Source organism: Lichenostomus cassidix, unplaced genomic scaffold, assembly GCF_008360975.1.
Source record: "Lichenostomus cassidix isolate B80296 unplaced genomic scaffold, HeHo_3.0 HiC_scaffold_36, whole genome shotgun sequence".
Taxonomy (NCBI): domain Eukaryota; kingdom Metazoa; phylum Chordata; class Aves; order Passeriformes; family Meliphagidae; genus Lichenostomus; species Lichenostomus cassidix.
In genome coordinates this window covers 140,314-158,051 of record NW_028147270.1, presented here as the reverse complement: position 1 = coordinate 158,051, position 17,738 = coordinate 140,314, and the positions used below count along the sequence as shown (strand labels likewise).

The window sequence follows — 17,738 nt, the reverse complement described above, 5'->3', positions numbered from 1 at the left end:
TTAACCCAAAATATAGTGAATTTAACCCCAAAAAATAGTGAATTTAAACCCAAAAGAATAGTGAATTTAACCCCAAAAAAATACTGAATTTACCCCAAAAAAACCACTGAATTTAACTCCAAAAACACAGAATTTAACCCCAAAAAATTGCTGAATTTACCCCAAAAAATAGTGAATTTACCCCAAAAAAATACTGAATTTACCCCAAAAAATAGTGAATTTCACCCCAACAAAACCACTGAATTTCACCCAAAAAACCACTGAATTTAACCCCAAAAAAAAATACTGAATTTAACCCCAAAAAAATACTGAATTTAACCCAAAACCACTGAATTTCACCCAAAAAAACACTGAATTTAACCCCAAAACCACTGAATTTCCCCCCCAAAAATGCTGAATTTACCCCAAAAAAATGCTGAATTTACCCCAAAAAACTACTGAATTTACCCCCAAAAAATACTGAATTTAACCAGAAAAAATACTGAACTTAACCCCAAAAAAATACTGAATTTCAACAAAAAACCACTGAATTTCACCCAAAAAAATACTGAATTTAACCCCAAAAAAATATTGAATTTCACCCAAAAAATAGCTGGGAGGGTGGGAAATTCATGTGGGAAAATTGGGGGGATTTGCAGGAAAAAATGGTGGAATTTTGGGGAAAACTCTGCAAAAAATTGGGGGAAATTTGGGAAAAATTGGGAAAAAAATCTGCAAAAAATCTGAAGGAAATTGGGAAAAAAAATCTGCAAAAAATTGGGGGAAATTGGATAAAAATTGTCAAAAAACCAGCAAAAATATGGAAAAAAATTGGCAAAAAATCAGCAAAAAATTTGCAAAAAATTGGGGGGAAATTGGCAAAAAAAATGAGCAAAAAATTAAAGGAAAATTGGCAAAAAATGAGCAAAAATTGGGAAAAATTAGCAAAAAATTGGGAAAAAATCAGAAAAAAAATTGAGGGAAATTGGCCAAAAAATCTGGAAAAAATTGGTTTAAAATCAGCAAAAAATTAGCCAAAAATTGGGGGAAATTTGGCAAAAAATCAGCAAAAAATTTGGGGGAAAATCCTCAAAAAAACCTCAAAAAATTCTCAAAGAAAATCCCAAAATTTCTCCCAAAAATTCACAAAAATCCCCAAAAACCCTAAAAAAACCTCAAAAAAATGCTAAAAATTCTATAAAAATTCCTCAAAAAAACCCGAAAAAATCTTTCAAAAATTCTCAAAAAAATCCCAAAAAATCTTTAAAAAAATTACAAAAAAATTCCCAAAAAATCTATAAAAATTCCTCAAAAAGTCCCAAAAGATCTGTAAAAATACCTCAAAAAATCCTACAAAAACTCCTCCAAAAATCCAAAAAAAATCTTTAAAAAATCCTGAAAAAAATCCCCAAAAATCTTCAAAAAATCATCCAAAAAATCTCGTAAATTCCTTAAAAAATCTCCTAAAAATTCCCCAAAATTTGCTGCTAAAATCCCAAATTTTTGAAATTTTTTTCAGCCTCAGCAGAGCAAGGAGAGGAGGAGGAAGAGGAGGAGGAAGGAGCAGCCAAGAAGGAGAGGAGGAGGATGGTGAGAATTTTCAGATAAATTCCTGGGATTTTGGGTTTTTTTTTACAAAATAGAGATTTTTTCCCACAAAATATAGAATTTTTCCCACAAAATTTGGGGTTTTTTCCACAAAATTTGGGGTTTTTTCCAAAAAAAATTGGAGTTTTTTTCCCTCAAAATTAAGAGTTTTTTTCCACAAAATTCAAGGTTTTTCCAAAAAATTTTGGAGTTTTTTTCCACAAAATTTGGGGTTTTTTCACACAAAATTCAGGTTTTTTCTACCGAAAATTTGGGGGTTTTTCCCACGAAATTCAAGGTTTTTTCCACAAAATTAGAGGTTTTTCCAAAAAATTTTGGAGTTTTTCCACAAAATTCAAGTTTTTCCCACCAAATTTGGAGTTTTTTCCACAAAATTTGTGGGTTTTTCACCCAAAATTTAGATTTTTTTTCCAAAAAATTTGGAGTTTTTCCCACAAAATTTGGGTTTTTTTCCATAAAATTCAGATTTTTTCCCTTAAATTTGAGATTTTTTCTGCAAAATTCAAATTTTTTTCCATCAAATTTGGGTTTTTCCCACAAACAAGGTTTTTTCTACCCAAAATTTAGGTTTTTTTCCACAAAATTCAAGGTTTTTTCCACAAAATTTGAGTTTTTTTCAAAAAATTTTGGAGTTTTTTCCACAAAATTTGTGGGTTTTTTCCTCCAAAATTCAAGGTTTTTTTCCCACAAAATTTAGGGGTTTTTTTCCAAAAACATTGGAGTTTTTTCCACAAAATTTGGGGTTTTTTCCCCCAAAATTCAATTTTTTTTTCCCCCAGAATTTAAATTTTTTCCATAAAATCAGGTTTTTCCCCACAAAATGGTTTTTTTCCAACAAAATTCAGGTTTTTTCTCATTTTTTAGATAAATTTCTTCTATTTTTGGGTTGAATTTCTACCATTTCTAGGTCAATTTTGGGTCAAATTTCTCTCGTTTTTAGCTTAATTTTTGATCAATTTTCCTTCATTTTTCATGCAAATTTTCCTCATTTTTGGGTCAAATTTCTCTCATTTTTTTTTTTTTTTGTTTTTTTTTTAGGCAAATTTTGGGGTCAATTTTCCCCATTTTTGGTTTGAATTTCTCTCATTTTCAGGTGAATTTTGGGTTAATTTTTTCATATTTTTTAGTTAAATTTTTCCCATTTTTAGGCAAGTTTTGGGTCAATTTTTCCCATTTTTAGGTCAAATTTCCATCATTTTTATCTCCATTTTGGATCAATTTGTTCTCATTTTTTGCATAAATTTTCACAATTTTTTGTCAAATTTTTTTCATTTTTAGGGTAATTTTGGTGCAATTTTCTCTCATTTTTCACATAAATTTTCTGCATTTTTGGGTCAATTTTGGGTGAATTTTCCTCATTTTTATGTCAATTTTGGGTCAAATTTTTCCCATTTTTGGGTCGAATTTTTTCCATTTTTAGGTCACTTTTGGGTCAATTTTGAGTCAATTTTGGGTTGAATTTTCCTGATTTTTGGGTCAATTTCTTCTCATTTTTTAGGCAAATTTTTCCATTTTTGAGTTTAGTTTTTACCATATTTTCCCCATTTTTGGGTCGAATTTTCCTCATTTTTAGCTCAATTTTGGGCCAATTTTGTGTCTAATTTTCTCCATTTTGGGTTGAATTTGCCTCATTTTTGGGTGAATTTGTTCTTATTTTTTAAGTAAATTTTCCCCATTTTTGGGTCGAATTTTGGGTGAATTTTCTCCATTTTTGGGTCAAATTTTCCTCATTTTTGGGTCAATTTTGGGTCAATTTTAGGTCAATTTTCTCCAATTTTGGGTCGAATTTTCCCCATTTTTGGGTCAAATTTTCCTTATTTTTGGGTCAATTTTGGGTCAAATTTTCCTGAATTTTGGGTCATTTTTGGGTCAATTTTGGGTCAAATTTTCCTCATTTTTGGATCATTTTTGGGTCAATTTTGGGTCGAATTTTCTGCAATTTTGGATCACATTTCAGGTGAATTTTCCCCATTTTTGGGTCAAATTTTCCTCATTTTTGGGTCAATTTGGGGTCGAATTTTCTCCATTTTTGGGTCAATTTTAGGTCAATTTTCTCCAATTTTGGGTCGAATTTTCCCCATTTTTGGGTCGATTTTTCCTCATTTTTTTGTCAATTTTATTCTTGTTTTTTAGACAAATTTTTTTCATTTTTAGGTGGATTTTGGGTGAATTTTCTCCATTTTTGGGTCAAATTTTCCTCATTTTTATCTCAATTTTGGGTTAAATTTCCCTCATTTTTGGGTCAATTTTAGGTCAATTTTCTCCAATTTTGGGTCGAATTTTCCCCATTTTTGGGTCAATTTTTGGTTGAAATTTCCTCATTTTTGGGTCAATTTTGGGTCAAATTTCTCTCATTTTTTAGCTAAATTTTCTGCAATTTTGGATCACATTTCAGGTGAATTTTCCTCATTTTTGGGTCAATTTTGGGTCAAATTTTCCTCATTTTTGGGTCATTTTTGGGTCAATTTTGGGTCGAATTTTCTCCATTTTTGGGTCGATTTTTCCTCATTTTTTTGTCAATTTTATTCTTTTTTTTTTTAGATAAATTTTCTTCATTTTTAGGTGGATTTTGGGTGAATTTTCTCCATTTTTTGGTCAAATTTTCCTCATTTTTTTCTCAATTTTGGGTCAAATTTCTCTCATTTTTGGGTCAATTTTGGGTCAATTTTGGGTCTAATTTTCCTCATTTTTGGGTCAATTTTAGGTTGAATTTTCCTCATTTTTGGGTCAAATTTCTGTCATTTTTATCTCAATTTTGGGTCAATTTTTGGGTCGAATTTTCCTAATTTTTGGGTCATTTTTGGGTCAATTTTGGGTCGAATTTTAGATCAATTTTCTTCATTTTTGGGTCAATTTTAGGTCATTTTTGGGTCAATTTTGAGTCAAATTTTCCACTTTTTTGGGTCAATTTCAGGTCTAAATTTCTCCATTTTTCATTGAATTTTCCTCATTTTTCTGTCAATTTTTTTCTTATTTTTCAGATAAATTTCCCCATTTTCGGGTCAAATTTCCCTCATTTCTAACTCAATTTTGAGTCTAATTTTCTCTATTTTTGGGTCAAATTTCTGTTGTTTTTAGGTCATTTTTAGGTCAATTTTCCCCATTTTTGGGTCAAATTTGAATCATTTTTGGGTCAATTTTGGGTCAAATTTTCCCCATTTTTCTGTCAATTTTGGGTCAAATTTTCCTCAATTTTGGGTCAAATTTGAATCATTTTTGGGTCAATTTTGGCTCAAATTTTCCTCATTTTTCAGTCAATTTTGGGTCAAATTTTCCCCATTTTTGAGTCAATTTTGGGTCAATTTTGGGTCATTTTTCAGTCGAACTTTCCTCATTTTTAGCTCAATTTTTGGGTCAATTTTCCTCGTTTTTGGGTCAATTTTTTCCCAATTTCCTCTAATTTCTCCCCAGACCCGCTCCGCCCCTCCCCCCTCGGTCAGCCCCTCCCCCCGCTCGGCGCGGCGCCGCCCCTCCCCCCACCCGGGAGCTCCGGAGGAGGAAGAGGAAGAGGAGGAGGAGGAGGAGGAAGAGGAAGAGGAAGAAGAGGAGGAAGAGGAAGAGGAAACCCAAAAACTTCCGGGAAAAACCCCAAAAAAACCGGAAACGGCCGAAAAACCCAAACCGGAAGTCGCCCCTCCCCCACCGGAAGCCGTCACCGCAGCGCCGGAAATCGTCATTTCCGCGCCGGAAGTCAAAGAGAGCAAACAGGAAGTCGATATTTCTGCACCGGAAGTCACCACTCCCGCACCGGAAATCGCTGATTCACTACCGGAAGTTGCCCTGCCCACACCGGAAGTCGAGATTTCCGCGCCGGAAGTTGCCCAGCCCGTGCCGGATGTGGAGATGATGTCAGCGGAAGCGGAAGTGACCCAACCGGAAGCGGATGTGGAGATGGCCGAACCGGAAGTGGCCCCACCGGAAGTCCCCGGCAAAGGGGAGGAGCTTGGCGGGGAGGGGGAGGGGCCGCCGGAAGCGGAGGGGGAGGAGCCGCCGCCGCCCCCCCCCCCGCCGGAAGCCACGCCCCCGCGGCGCCCCTCCCCCAGCCCTTCCTCCTCCTCCTCCTCCCCTCCCCCCTCCCCCCCCGGCCTGACGTCACCGGCGGGGGGGGCTGAGGTGAGTCGGGGGCGGGGCTAGGGCGGGGGGCGGGGCTAATCCCCTTGGCCACGCCCCCTTCTCCCCGCCTGACTTCCGGTTTGTGCCGCAGGAGGAGGAGGAGGGGGAGGGGCGGCCGGAGGGGGAGGGGCGACCGGAAGTGAGCGCCGGGGAGGAGAGGTGAGTGGGGGGAGGGGCGGGAGTGACGTCACAGGGTGGGGGAGGGGCGGGGAGTGACGTCACAGGGTGGGGGAGGGGCAAGTTTTGGGGAATTTTGGGGAAATTCAGGTTGTTAATTGGGGCTGGAGGAGAGTTTGGGGTGAATTTGGGAAAATTTTGGGGAATTTTAGGATCTTTGTTTGGCTTTGGGGTCGTTTTGGGTCCAAAATTTGGGGTTTTGGGTCCAAAGTTTGGATTTTTGGGGCAAATTTGGGGAAATTTAGGGTCTTTAATTGGGTCTGGAGTCGTTTTGGGTCCAAAATTCGGATTTTTAGGTCCCTAGATTGTATCTGAGGCGATTTTTGGGGTGAATTTGGGTAATTTTAGGACTTTTAGTCGGGTTTGGGATCATTTTGGGTCCAAAATTTGGGGTTTTGGGTCCAAAATTTGGGATTTTTGTGTCCCTGAATTGAGTCTGGCAGTCAATTTTGGGTTCAAATTCAGGTTTTGGGCGAATTTGGGGAATTTTTTGGGTTCTAAATTGGCTCTGAGGTCATTTTGGGTCCCAAATTCGGATTTTTGGGTCCAAGTTTGGGGTTTTGGGTTAAAAGTTTGGATTTTTCAGTCCCAAAATTGGTTCTGGGGATCAATTTTGGGTCCCAAATTTGGATTTTTGGGGCGAATTGGGGAAATTTTAGGATCTTTAATTGGCTCTGGAGTAAATTCAGGTCCCAAATTTGGGGTCTTGGGTCCCAAAATTTTGGATTTTTGGGTCCCTAAATTCAGTCAGGAGGAGTTTTGGGCTGAATTTGGGGAATTTTAGGATCCTTAGTTGGATTTGGGATCGTTTTGGGTCCCAAATTTGGGTTTTTGGGTCCCAAAATTAGGTCAGGAGGAGTTTTGGGCTAAAATTGGGGAATTTTAGGATCATTTATTGGGTCTGGGGATTAATTTTGGGTCCAAAATTTGGGATTTTGGGGCAAATTTGGGCAATTTTTGGGTTCTAAATTGGGTCTGGGGTCATTTTGGGTTCCAAGTTTGGGTTTTTGGGGTGAATTTGGGGAATTTTGGGATCTTTAATTGGCTTTGGAGTCATTTTTGGGTCCCAAATTTGGGTTTTTGGGTCTCTAAAATGCCTCTGGGGTCATTTTTGGGGTGAATTTGGGCCAATTTGGGGTCAATAACTGGTTTTGGGATCATTTTGGGTCCAAAATTTGGGTTTTTAGGTCCTAAATTTGGGTTTTTGGGTCCCCAAATTGAGTCTGAGAATCATTTTTGGGTCCAAATTTACGATTTTGGGGTGAATTTGGGGAATTTTAGGATCCTTGAGTTGGATTTGGGGTCATTTTGGGTCCCAGATTTGGGGTTTTGGGTTCCTAAATTGGGTCTGAGGTGATTTTTGGGTTCCGAATTTGGGATTTTGGGTCACTAATGAGGTCTGGGGTCGTTTTGGTTCCCAAATTTAGGTTTTTGGGCTGAATTGGGGGAATTTTAGGATCATTAATTGGGTCTGGGGTCATTTTGGGATCCCAAATTTGGGTATTTGGGTCTCTAAATTGAGGCTGAGATGGTTTTGGGGTGAATTTGGGGAATTTTTGGGTCCCAAATTGAGTCTGGGGTCAATTTTGGGTCCCAAATTTAGGATTTTGGGGCAAATTTGGGGAATTTTTGGGTCCCAAATTGGGGTTTTGGGGCGAATTTGGGCAAATTTGGGGTCAATAATGTGTTTTGCGGTCACTTTGGGGTGAATTTGGGGAAATTTGGGATCCTAAATTTGGATTTGGGGTCATTTTTGGGTCGTTACTTTAATCTGAGATTGTTTCGGGGTGAATTTGGGGAGTTTTAGGATTCTTAATTGGATTTGGGGTCATTTTTGGGTCAAAAATTTGGCGTTTTGGGTCCCAAAATTGACTCTGGGGTCATTTTTGGGCTAAATTTGGGGAAATTTGGGGTCTTTAATTTGGTCTGGGGTCATTTTGGGGTCCAAATTTGGGATTTTGGAGCAAATTTGGGGCAAATTTGAGAATATTTTGGCTCCCAAATTGAGTCTGGGATCAATTTTGTGTCCAAAATTTAGGATTTTTGGCTGAATTTGGGCATTTTTTGGGTCTTTAATCAGCTCTGGGTTGATTTCAGTTCCCAAATCTGTAATTTTGGGCTGAATTTTGGCAATTTTCGGCTCCCAAATTCGGGTTTTTAGTCCCCAAATTGGGTCTGGGGTCCCGACTCCCGGGGGGCGTGGCCTGACCATATATGGCATCGGTGGGCGGGGCTAGCCACGCCCCTTTTGCCCTTATATGGTCAAACCACGCCCCTCCCTATTCTATATATGGGAGGCTAAGCCCCTCCCGCGCTCTGCGCTGATTGGCCGATTCCCCCGAGTTGGGGTTTCCCGATTGGCTGCCCGCCGCTGGCCACGCCCCCCGCGTCGCGGGGCATGCTGGGATCGCGGCAAGATGGCGGCGGCGCTCGGCGGCGGACAATAGCGGGGGGGGAGGGGGCGAGGGTGAGGGAGAAATGGGGAGAAAAAGGGAAAAAACGGGAAAAAATGGGGAAAATCGGGGATTTGTGAGGGGAAAGGGGGTGAGGGTGAGGGAGAATTGGGGAGAAAAAGGGAAAAAACGGGAAAAAATGGGGAAAATCGTGGATTTGTGAGGGGAAAGGGGGTGAGGGTGAGGGAGAATTGGAGAAAAACGGAAAAATCGGGAAAAAATGGGGAAAAACGGGGATTTGTGAGGGGAAAGGGGGTGAGGGTGAGGGAGAATTGGGGAGAAAAAGGGAAAAATGGGGAAAAAATGGGGAAAATCAGGGAAAAAACGGGAATTTGTGAGGGGAAAGGGGGGAGAAAATGGGGAAAAAATGGAAATTTATGGAGGAGAAATTAGGAGAAAACCGGAAAAAACGGGAAAAAATGGGGGAGAAAATGGGAATTTGTGAGAGAAAGGGGGTGAGGGTGAGGGAGAATTGGGGAGAAAACAGGGGAAATTGGGAAAAAATGGGGAGAAATGGGGATTTGTGAGGGGAAAGGGGGTGAGGGTGAGGGAGAAATGGGGAGAAAAAGGGAAAAAACGGGAAAAATGGGGAAAATCGGGGATTTGTGAGGGGATGAGGGTGTGAGGGTGAGGGAGAATTGGGGAGAAAAAGGGAAAAATCGGGAAAAAATGGGGAAAATCGGGGATTTGTGAGGGGAAAGGGGGGAGAAAATGGGGAAAAAGTGGAAATTTATGGAGGAGAAATTAGGAGAAAACCGGAAAAAACGGGAAAAAATGGGGGAGAAAATGGGAATTTGTGAGGGGAAAGGGGGTGAGGGTGAGGGAGAATTGGGGAGTAAAAGGGAAAAAATGGGGAAAATCGGGGAAAAAATGGGAATTTGTGAGGGGATAATAGGGTGAGGGTGAGGGAGAATTGGGGAAAAAACCGGAAAAACGGGGAAAAAATGGCAATTTTGAGAGAAAAATGGGAATTGTGAGGGGAAAGGGGGTGAGGGTGGGGGAGAATTGGGGAAAAAACAGGGGAAATTGGGAAAAAATGGGAAAAATAGGGGGAAAATGTGTGGTAAAAGGGAATTGTGAGGGCAAAAAGGGGAGAAAATGCAAAATGTGAGGGAAAAATGGGGAGAAAATGGGGGAAATAGGGAAAAATGGGCGGGAAATGGGGAGAAATGGGAAAAAAATGGGGAAATGTTAGGGGAAAATGAGGAAAAAATGGGGAGAAATGGGGAAAAGTGGGAATTGTGAGGGGAGAGGGGGGGAAGAGGATGAGGGAGAAATGAGGAGAAAACTGGAAAAAAATGGGAATTTGTGAGGGAAAAACGGGGAGAAGGTGGGGAAAACTGAGGGGAGAACAAGAAAATGTGAAGGGAAAATGGGGAAAAAAGGGGAAAAATGGGAATTTGTGAGGGAAAAAGGGGAACTGTGAGGGGAAAATGGGGGCAAATGAGGGAAAATTGGGAAAAAATGGGGAAATGTGAGGGAGAAAAGGGCGGGAAATGAAAGTTGTGAGGGAAATTGAGGGAAAAATGGGGAAAATTGTGGGGAAAACGGGGAGAAAATGGGAATTTGTGAGAGAAAAGTGGGAAATGTGAGGGGAAAAGGGGGAGAAAACGGGGAAAATGAGTGGAAAATGTGTGAGAGATGGAAATTGTGAGGGAAATGTGAGGGGAAAATGAGGAAAATTGAGGGAAATTGGGGAAAATTGTGGGGAGAAGTGATGGGAAAGTGAGAAATGTGGGAGGAAAATGGGAATTGTGGGGGAAAATGAGGGGAAAATGGGAAAAAATGTGGAAAATGGGGAAAACCGGGAGGGAAAATGGGGAGAAAATAGGGGAAATTGGGAAAAACTGGGAATTTGTGAGGGGAAAATGGGGAAAAAATGGGGGAAATTGGGAGAAAATGGGCGGGAAATGGAGAGAAATGGGGAAAAAAATGGGAATTGTGAGGCAGAAATAGGTGGGAAATGGGAATTGTGAGGGAAAAATGGGGAGAAATTGGATAAAAATAGGGGAAATTGGGGAAAATTGTGGGAAAAATGGGGATAATTGGGGAAAACTGAGGGCAAAATGGGAACTGTGAGGGAGAAAAGGGCGGAAATTTGGAATCGTGAGGGAAAAATGAGGGGAAAATGTGTTGGAAATGGGGATTTTCAGAGAAATGTGAGGGAGAAATGGGAATTGTGAGGGGAAAATGGGCATGAAATAGGAGTCATGAGGGGAAAAAGGGCAGAAAATGTGGAGAAAATGGGAAATGTGAGGAAAAAAATGGGAATTGTGAGGGGAAAATGGGGAGAAAATGTGGATTTTGAATGAAAATGAGGGGAAAAAGGGGGGAAGTGCTTGAGAAATGGGAATTGTGAGGGGAAAATGGGGAAAATCGGGAAAACTGAGGGAAAAATGGGGAAAATGGAGGGAAATTGGGGAGAAATGGGGGAAAAATGGGGGTAAAATCAGGGGAAGATGGGGATTGTGAGGGAGAAAAAGGCGGGAAATGGGGAAAATAAGGGGAAAATAAGAGAAAATGTGTGGGAAAGTGGAATTGTGAGGGGAAAATTGAGGGGAAATTGAGACTTGTGAGGGAAAACTGAGGGAAAAATGGGGAAATTGAGGGGAAAATGGGTGAGAAATGTGAATTGTGAGGGGAAAAGGGCGGGAAAATGAGAAACGTGAGGGGAAAATGGGGAAAAATAGGAGAAATTGAGGGGAAAATGGGAGATGTGAGGGAGAAAAGGGCAGGAAATGTAGAAAAATTGGGAAAATAGAGCAGAAATGGGGATTGTGAGGGAAAGATGGTGATTGTGAGGGGAACATGAGTGGGAAAAGGGAATTGTGATGGAAACGTGAGGGGAAAATGGGTAAAATGGGGAGAAAATGGGGAAAAATGGGGAGAAATGACGAAAAATGGGGAGAAATGGGAAGAAATAGGGGAAATTGGGGGAAACGGGGGGAAATTGGGGATTGTGAGGGAGAAGTGGGTGGGAAATGGGGAAAAATGGGAGTTGTGAGGGGAAACTGAGGGGAAATTGGGGAAAAGTGAGGGAAAAATGGGTGAGGAACGTGAATTGTGAGGGGAAAAAGGGCAGAAAAAGGGAATTGTGAGGGGGAAGGGGGTGTGGGGTAAGGGGAAAATGGGGGAAAATGTGAAAATTGAGGGGAAAATGGGGAAAACTGAAGGTGAAATGAGAATTGTGAGGGGAAAGGGTGTGGGAAAGAGGAAGTGTGAGGGGAAAATGGAGGGAAAACGGGGAAAACTGAGAGGGAAAAATGGGAATTGTGAGGGGAAAAAGGCTGGGAAAAGGGAGCCATGAGGGGAAAATGGGGAGAAATCAGGAAAACTGAGGGGAAAATGGGGGAAAATGGGTGAAAATTGGTAATGTGTGGGGAAAATGGGTGGAAATGGGCAGGAAATGGGAATTGTGAGGAGAAGGAAGGAAATTGTGAGGGAAAATGGGAATCTTGAGGGGAAAATGGGGAAAGTTGGGGGGAAAATGGGAATTCTGAGGGGAAAATGGGGATAAAATGGGGAATTTGAATGAAAATGGGGGAAAATGGGCGGGAAATGGGAGATGTGAGGGAGAAATGGGGAAAAATGGGGAATTTTGGGGAGAAGTGGGGAAAATTAGGGAATTTTGAGGGGAAAATGGGGATAAATGGGGGATTTTGAGGGGGCAATGGGGGAAAATGGGTGGAAAATGTGGAATTTCGGGGAGAAATGGGAAAAAAGGGGATTTTGAAAGGAATTTGGGGAGAAAAGGGGAAATATGAGGGAAAAATGGGAATTGTGAGGGGAAAGGGAGGGCAGGGAGGAGTCTGGGGCGTTTTGGGTAAAAAAACGGGATTTTTGGGTATTTTGGGAAGACTTCAGGGTAAAAAATGGGATTTTTGGGGAATTAGAGGTGATTTTGGGGTAAAAAATGGGATTTTTGGGGGCTTTGAGGAGATTTTGGGGTAAAAAATGGGATTTTTGGATAATTTGAGGAGATTTTGGGGTAAAAAATGAGATTTTTGGGGAGGAATTGGCTGGAAAAAAATGCAATTTTGGGGTAATTTCCTAAAAATCAGAAAAAAACCCCAAAAAGGTCCCAAAAAAATCCCCAAAAAGTTTCTTAAGAATCTCTCAAAAAATTCTCTAAGAAACTCTAAAAATCTTTAAAAAACCCCAAAAATACCCTAAAAAAGCCCCAAAAGCTGCAAAAATCCCTAAAAAATTTTCTGAAATCTCTCTAAAAATTCTTTAGAATTACAGAAAATACTAAAAGAGATTTTTAAAAATCCTCCCCAAAAAAATCCCTAAAAATTACAGAAAATATCCCAAAAAATTCCTTAAAAATCCTTTAAAAATCTCTAAAAAATCCCCAAAAAACCCCCAAAAAATCTCTAAAAATAAAAAAAAATTCCAAAAAATTTCCAAAAATATCTCAAAAAATCCTCAGAAATCCCTAAAACTATTCCCAAAAAATCATTTAAAGTTACGGAAAATACCTAAAAAATTCCTTAAAAATCCTCAAAAAAAATCCCAAAAAATCTGAAAAAATCCCAAAAAGTCCCACAAAAATCCCCAAAAATTGGCAAAAGAATTTCCCAAAAACTCTCTAAAAATCCACCAGAAATCTCTAAAAAAATTCCAAGAATATCTCAAAAAATCCCTAAAACTCCTCAAAAAAAGTTTCCTAAAAATTACAGAAAATACCCCAAAAATTCCTTAAAAGTCCCCAAGAAATCTCAAAAAATCCCTAAAAAATTCCCAAAAACTCCCTAAAGAATCCCAAAAAACTTTTCCAAAAATCCCCAAAAGTTCCCTAGAAATTCCCTAAAAATTCCTCTAAAATCCCCCCAAAAAAACCCCAAAAAATCTTCAAAAAAATCCCTAAAAATAATAAAAAAAAATCCCAAATTTCCCCAAAACCCCTTAAATTCCCCCCAAATCTCTCTCTCCCCTCCCCCAGCCAGGAGGCAGCGCCGCCCATGGAGGATCTTCGCCCCTCCCCCACCCCGGGAGGCTCTCAGGTACATTTGGGATCCCCAGGGTGGGGGAGGGGCGGGAAAATCACCCCAAAATTATGGGGGGGGGGAGGGGGGAGGGGCGGGACCCCAAATTTGGGGGTTTTTCACCCAAAAAATTGGGGGGTTTTACCCAAAAAATGGGGGATTTGCCCAAAAAATGGGATTTTCACCCAAAAAATTGGGGGTTTTACCCAAAAAATGGGGATTTTTCACCCAAAAAATGGGGATTTTTTTCACCCCAAAAAATTGGGGGTTTTACCCAAAAAATGGGGATTTTTCACCCAAAAAATGGGGATTTTTTTACCTCAAAAATGGGGATTTTTTATCCCAAAAATGGGGATTTTTTACCCAAAAAATTGGGATTTTTATACAAAAAAATGGGATTTTTTCACCCAAAAAATTGGGGGTTTTGCCCAAAATTTGGGATTTTTTATCAAAAAATGGGGAATTTACCCAAAAAAATGGGATTTTTTACCCAAAAAATTGGGATTTTTACCCAAAAAAATGGGGGTTTTTACTCAAAAAAATGGAGGTTTTTTTACCCAAAAATTGGGGCTTTTTACCCAAAAAAATCGCGAATTTTACGCAAAAAAATGGGATTTTTTATCCTATTTTTTGGGATTTTTTAACCCAAAAAATTTGGGGTTTTTCACCCAAAAAATTGGGATTTTTTTACCCAAAAAAATTGGGGTTTTTCACCAAAAAATTGGGATTTTTCCCCAAAAGTCAACTTTTCCCCCCCAAAAATTGGGATTTTTGCTAAAAAAATGAACTTTTTACCCCCAAAATTGGGATTTTTCCCCCCAAAAAAATCAACTTTTCCCCCCAGAATTTGGGATTTTTACCCCAAAAACCAACTTTTCCCCTCAAAATTGGGATTTTTTCCCCCAAAAAACCAACTTTTTCCCCTCAAACTTTGGGATTTTTCCCCAAAAAATTGGGATTTTTCCCTTAAAATCAAACTTTTCCCCCAAAATTTGGGTTTTTCCCCCCAAAACCCACATCCGGTTCTCCTCTAACCTCAACAAAAAACCCCCAAAACTGGGATTTTTTTCCCCAAAAATTCTGTGTTTTCCCTCCGCAAAAAAATCCACTTGTGGGGCAGGAATGGAACCCGGAGAGGCCAAAAACGCCACTTGTGGGGCAGAAAGGGACTCGAAATGACCCCAAAACGGCACTTGTGGGGCAGAAAAGGACTCCAGGGACCCCCAAGTGCCACTTGGGGGGCAGAAAATGGAACTTGGAGACCCCAAAAGGTCACTTGTGGGGCAGAAAGTGACCTGAAATGACCTGAAATGGCCCCAAATGCCACTTGTGGGGCAGAAAATGACCTTCAGTGACCCCAAAATGCCACTTGTGGGGCAGAAAGTGACCTGAAAATGCCACTTGTGGGGCAGAAAACGAACCTCAATGGCCCCAAATGGCCCCAAAATGCCACTTGTGGGGCAGAAAATGGAACTTGGAGACCCCAAAAGGTCACTTGTGGGGCAGAAAGTGACCTGAAAATGCCACTTGTGGGGCAGAAATGGCCTTGAAATGACCTGAAATGACCCCAAAACGTCACTTGTGGGGCAGAAAATGGAGTTTAAAGACCCCAAATTGCTACTTGTGGGGCAGAAAATGGAGTTTAAAGACCCCAAAACGTCACTTGTGGGGCAGAAAACTACCTGAAATGTCACTTGTGGGGCAGAAATGGACTTCAGTGACCCTGAAAATATCACTTGTGGGGCAGAAAATGACCTGAAATGCCACTTGTGGGGCAGAGAGTGACTTGAAATGACCCCAAAACGTCACTTGTAGGGCAGAAGACGACATGAGATGTCACTTGTGGGGCAGAAATGGACTTAAAATGTCACTTGTGGGGCAGAAAAGCAGTTTAAAGACCCCAAAATGTCACTTGTGGGGCAGAAAATGGAGTTGAAACGTCACTTGTGGGGCAGAAAGTGACTCAAAATGCCACTTGTGGGGCAGAAAGTGACCTTCAGTGACCCCCAAGTGCCAGTTGTGGGGCCGAAAATGACTTCCAATGACCCTGAAATGTCACTTGTGGGGCAGAAATGGACCTTAAACGTTACTTTTGGGGCAGAAAATGGACTTGAAATGTCACTTGTGGGGCAGAAAAGGACTTCAGTGATCCCAAAATGTCACTTGTGGGGCAGAAAAGGACTTGAAACATCACTTGTGGGGCAGAAAATGGAACTTGGAGACCCCAAAATGTCACTTGTGGGGCAGAAAATGGACTTTCAGTGCCACTTGTGGGGCAGAAAATGACCTGAGGATGCCACTTATGGGGCAGAAAAAGACTTCAGTGACCCCAGAACATCATTTGTGGGGCAGAAAATGGACTTGAAATGTCACTTGTGGGGCAGAAAAGGAATTTGGAGACCCCAAAATGTCACTTGTGGGGCAGAAATGGAGTTGAAACGTCACTTGTGGGGCAGAAAATGAACTTCAGTGACCCCAAAATGCCGCTTTTGGGGCAGAAAATCACCCCAAAATGTCAGTTGTGGGGCAAAAAATGGACTTGAAATGCCACTTGTGGGGCAGAAAGTGACCTCAAAACGTCACTTGTGGGGCAGAAAACGACCTGAAAATGCCACTTGTGGGTCAGAGAGTGACCTGAGATGACCCGAAATGACCCCAAAACGTCACTTGTGGGGCAGAAAATGGATTAAAATGCCACTTGTGGGGCAGAAAATGAACTTCGGTGACCCCAAAATGTCACTTGTGAGGCAGAAAATGAACCTCAATTGCCCCAAATTGCTACTTGTGGGGCAGAAAATGGAGTTTAATTGCCACTTGTGGGGCAGAAAGTGACCTGAAATGACCCCAAAATGTCACTTGTGGGGCAGAAAATGGAACTTTTCACCCCAAAAATCCACTTGTGGGGCAGAAATGGAACTTTTAACCACAAAAATTCTACTTGTGGGGCAGAAAATTCACCTCCAGGATCCCCAAGTTTCCACTTCTGGGGCAGAAAAATGGATTTTTCAACCCAAAATTCAACTTGTGGGGCAGAAAACGGAAGTTTTTGTCTCCAAACGTCACTTGTGGGGCAGAAAATGGAACTTTTCACCCCAAAAAATCAACATTATTTACCAGAAAATGGAACTTTTCACCCCAAAAATCACCTCATTTACCAGAAAATGGAACTTTTCACCCTAAAATCAACATTATTTACCAGAAAATGGAACTTTTCACCCTAAAATCAACATTATTTACCAGAAAATGGAACTTTTCACCCCAAAAATTCAACTTGTTTGCCAGAAAATGGAACTTTTCACCCCAAAAATTCAACTCATTTACCAGAAAATGGAACTTTTCACCCCAAAAAATCACCTCATTTGCCCGAAAATGGAACTTTTCACCCTAAAACGGAACTTTTCACCCCAAAAATCAACATTATTTACCAGAAAACGGAACTTTTCACCCCAAAAAATCAACATTATTTACCAGAAAATGGAACTTTTCACCCCAAAACGGAACTTTTCACCCCAAAAATCCCGCAAACGGAACTTTCCACCCCAAAAAAAAATCACCTTTTTTGGCCGAAAACGGAACTTTTCACCCCGAAGGTTTCCTCCTCCTCCCCCCAGCGCCATACATGGAGAAGTGGGCGGGGCTTGGGGGAAAGGGGGCGTGGCTAAGGGGAAAGGGGGCGGGGCTTTGCCGGCCACGCCCACCCCCGCTGACGTCACCACCCCTCCCCCCACCCTGGCCCCGCCCCCCGTCTCTCCCCAGGCCACGCCCACCAGGGGCTTCAAGAGGAAGATTGCGGTGCTGTGTGAGTGGGCGGGGCCTGATATGCTAATGAGGGTGGGCGGAGCTTGATATGCTAATGAGGGTGGGCGGGATTAGGTATGCAAATGAGGGTGGGCGGGGCTTGGGTATGTAAATGAGGGGGAGGTGGGAGGGGCTGGGATATGCAAATGAGGGTGGGGAGGGGAGGAAGTGGGCGTGGCTTGGGGGAGGGAGGGGTTTGGATATGCAAATGAGGGGTGGAAGGGGCTTCGGTATGCAAATGAGGCGGGATGGGTTGGAGAAACGGGTTTGGGTGGTTTATGCAAATGAGGGGCGGGGCTTGGGATGGCGGGAAAATAAGGAAAATTGGGGGAAAAATGGGGAAAAAATGAGAAAAAAAGGCGAAAAAATGAGGAAAAAAAAAAGGCAAAAAATGGGGAAAAATAGGGAGAAAATAAAAACAAAATCGGAAAGAAATGGAAAAAAAAAATGGCAAAAAATCAGAAAAAAGTGGCAAAAAAATAGAAAAAAAATTCAGAAAAAAGTGGCCAAAAATGGGAAAAAATAAGGTAAAAAATTAGAAAAAAATCAGGAAAAAATCAGGAAAAAATGGAAAAAAGCTAAAAAAATGGAAAAAAAAGCTAAAAAAATGGGGATTTTTGGT

General features: G+C 41.1%; 1 protein-coding gene and 1 long non-coding RNA gene across 2 annotated transcripts in view; one reads left to right on the top strand and one right to left on the bottom strand.

Annotated features, from left to right (window-relative positions):
* The window catches only part of ACIN1 (apoptotic chromatin condensation inducer 1), a 35,218-nt gene that overhangs the window by 5,341 nt on the left and 12,139 nt on the right, over nt 1-17,738 (top strand). Inside the window, exons 6-12 of the mRNA XM_085044418.1 lie at nt 1,499-1,569; nt 4,999-5,700; nt 5,792-5,859; nt 13,276-13,336; nt 14,439-14,487; nt 14,665-14,704; nt 16,909-17,117. Of these exons, the coding sequence (XP_084900544.1) occupies nt 1,499-1,569; nt 4,999-5,700; nt 5,792-5,859; nt 13,276-13,336; nt 14,439-14,487; nt 14,665-14,704; nt 16,909-17,117 (1,200 nt within the window). The remainder of the gene's footprint in view (nt 1-1,498; nt 1,570-4,998; nt 5,701-5,791; nt 5,860-13,275; nt 13,337-14,438; nt 14,488-14,664; nt 14,705-16,908; nt 17,118-17,738) is intronic.
* Nucleotides 14,753-16,266, bottom strand: LOC146423682 (uncharacterized). The gene is made up of 5 exons (XR_014847357.1): nt 15,963-16,266; nt 15,638-15,782; nt 15,355-15,605; nt 14,875-15,280; nt 14,753-14,832 (listed from the first exon to the last, which is right to left on the bottom strand). It is a non-coding gene; the product is annotated as an uncharacterized LOC146423682 (long non-coding RNA).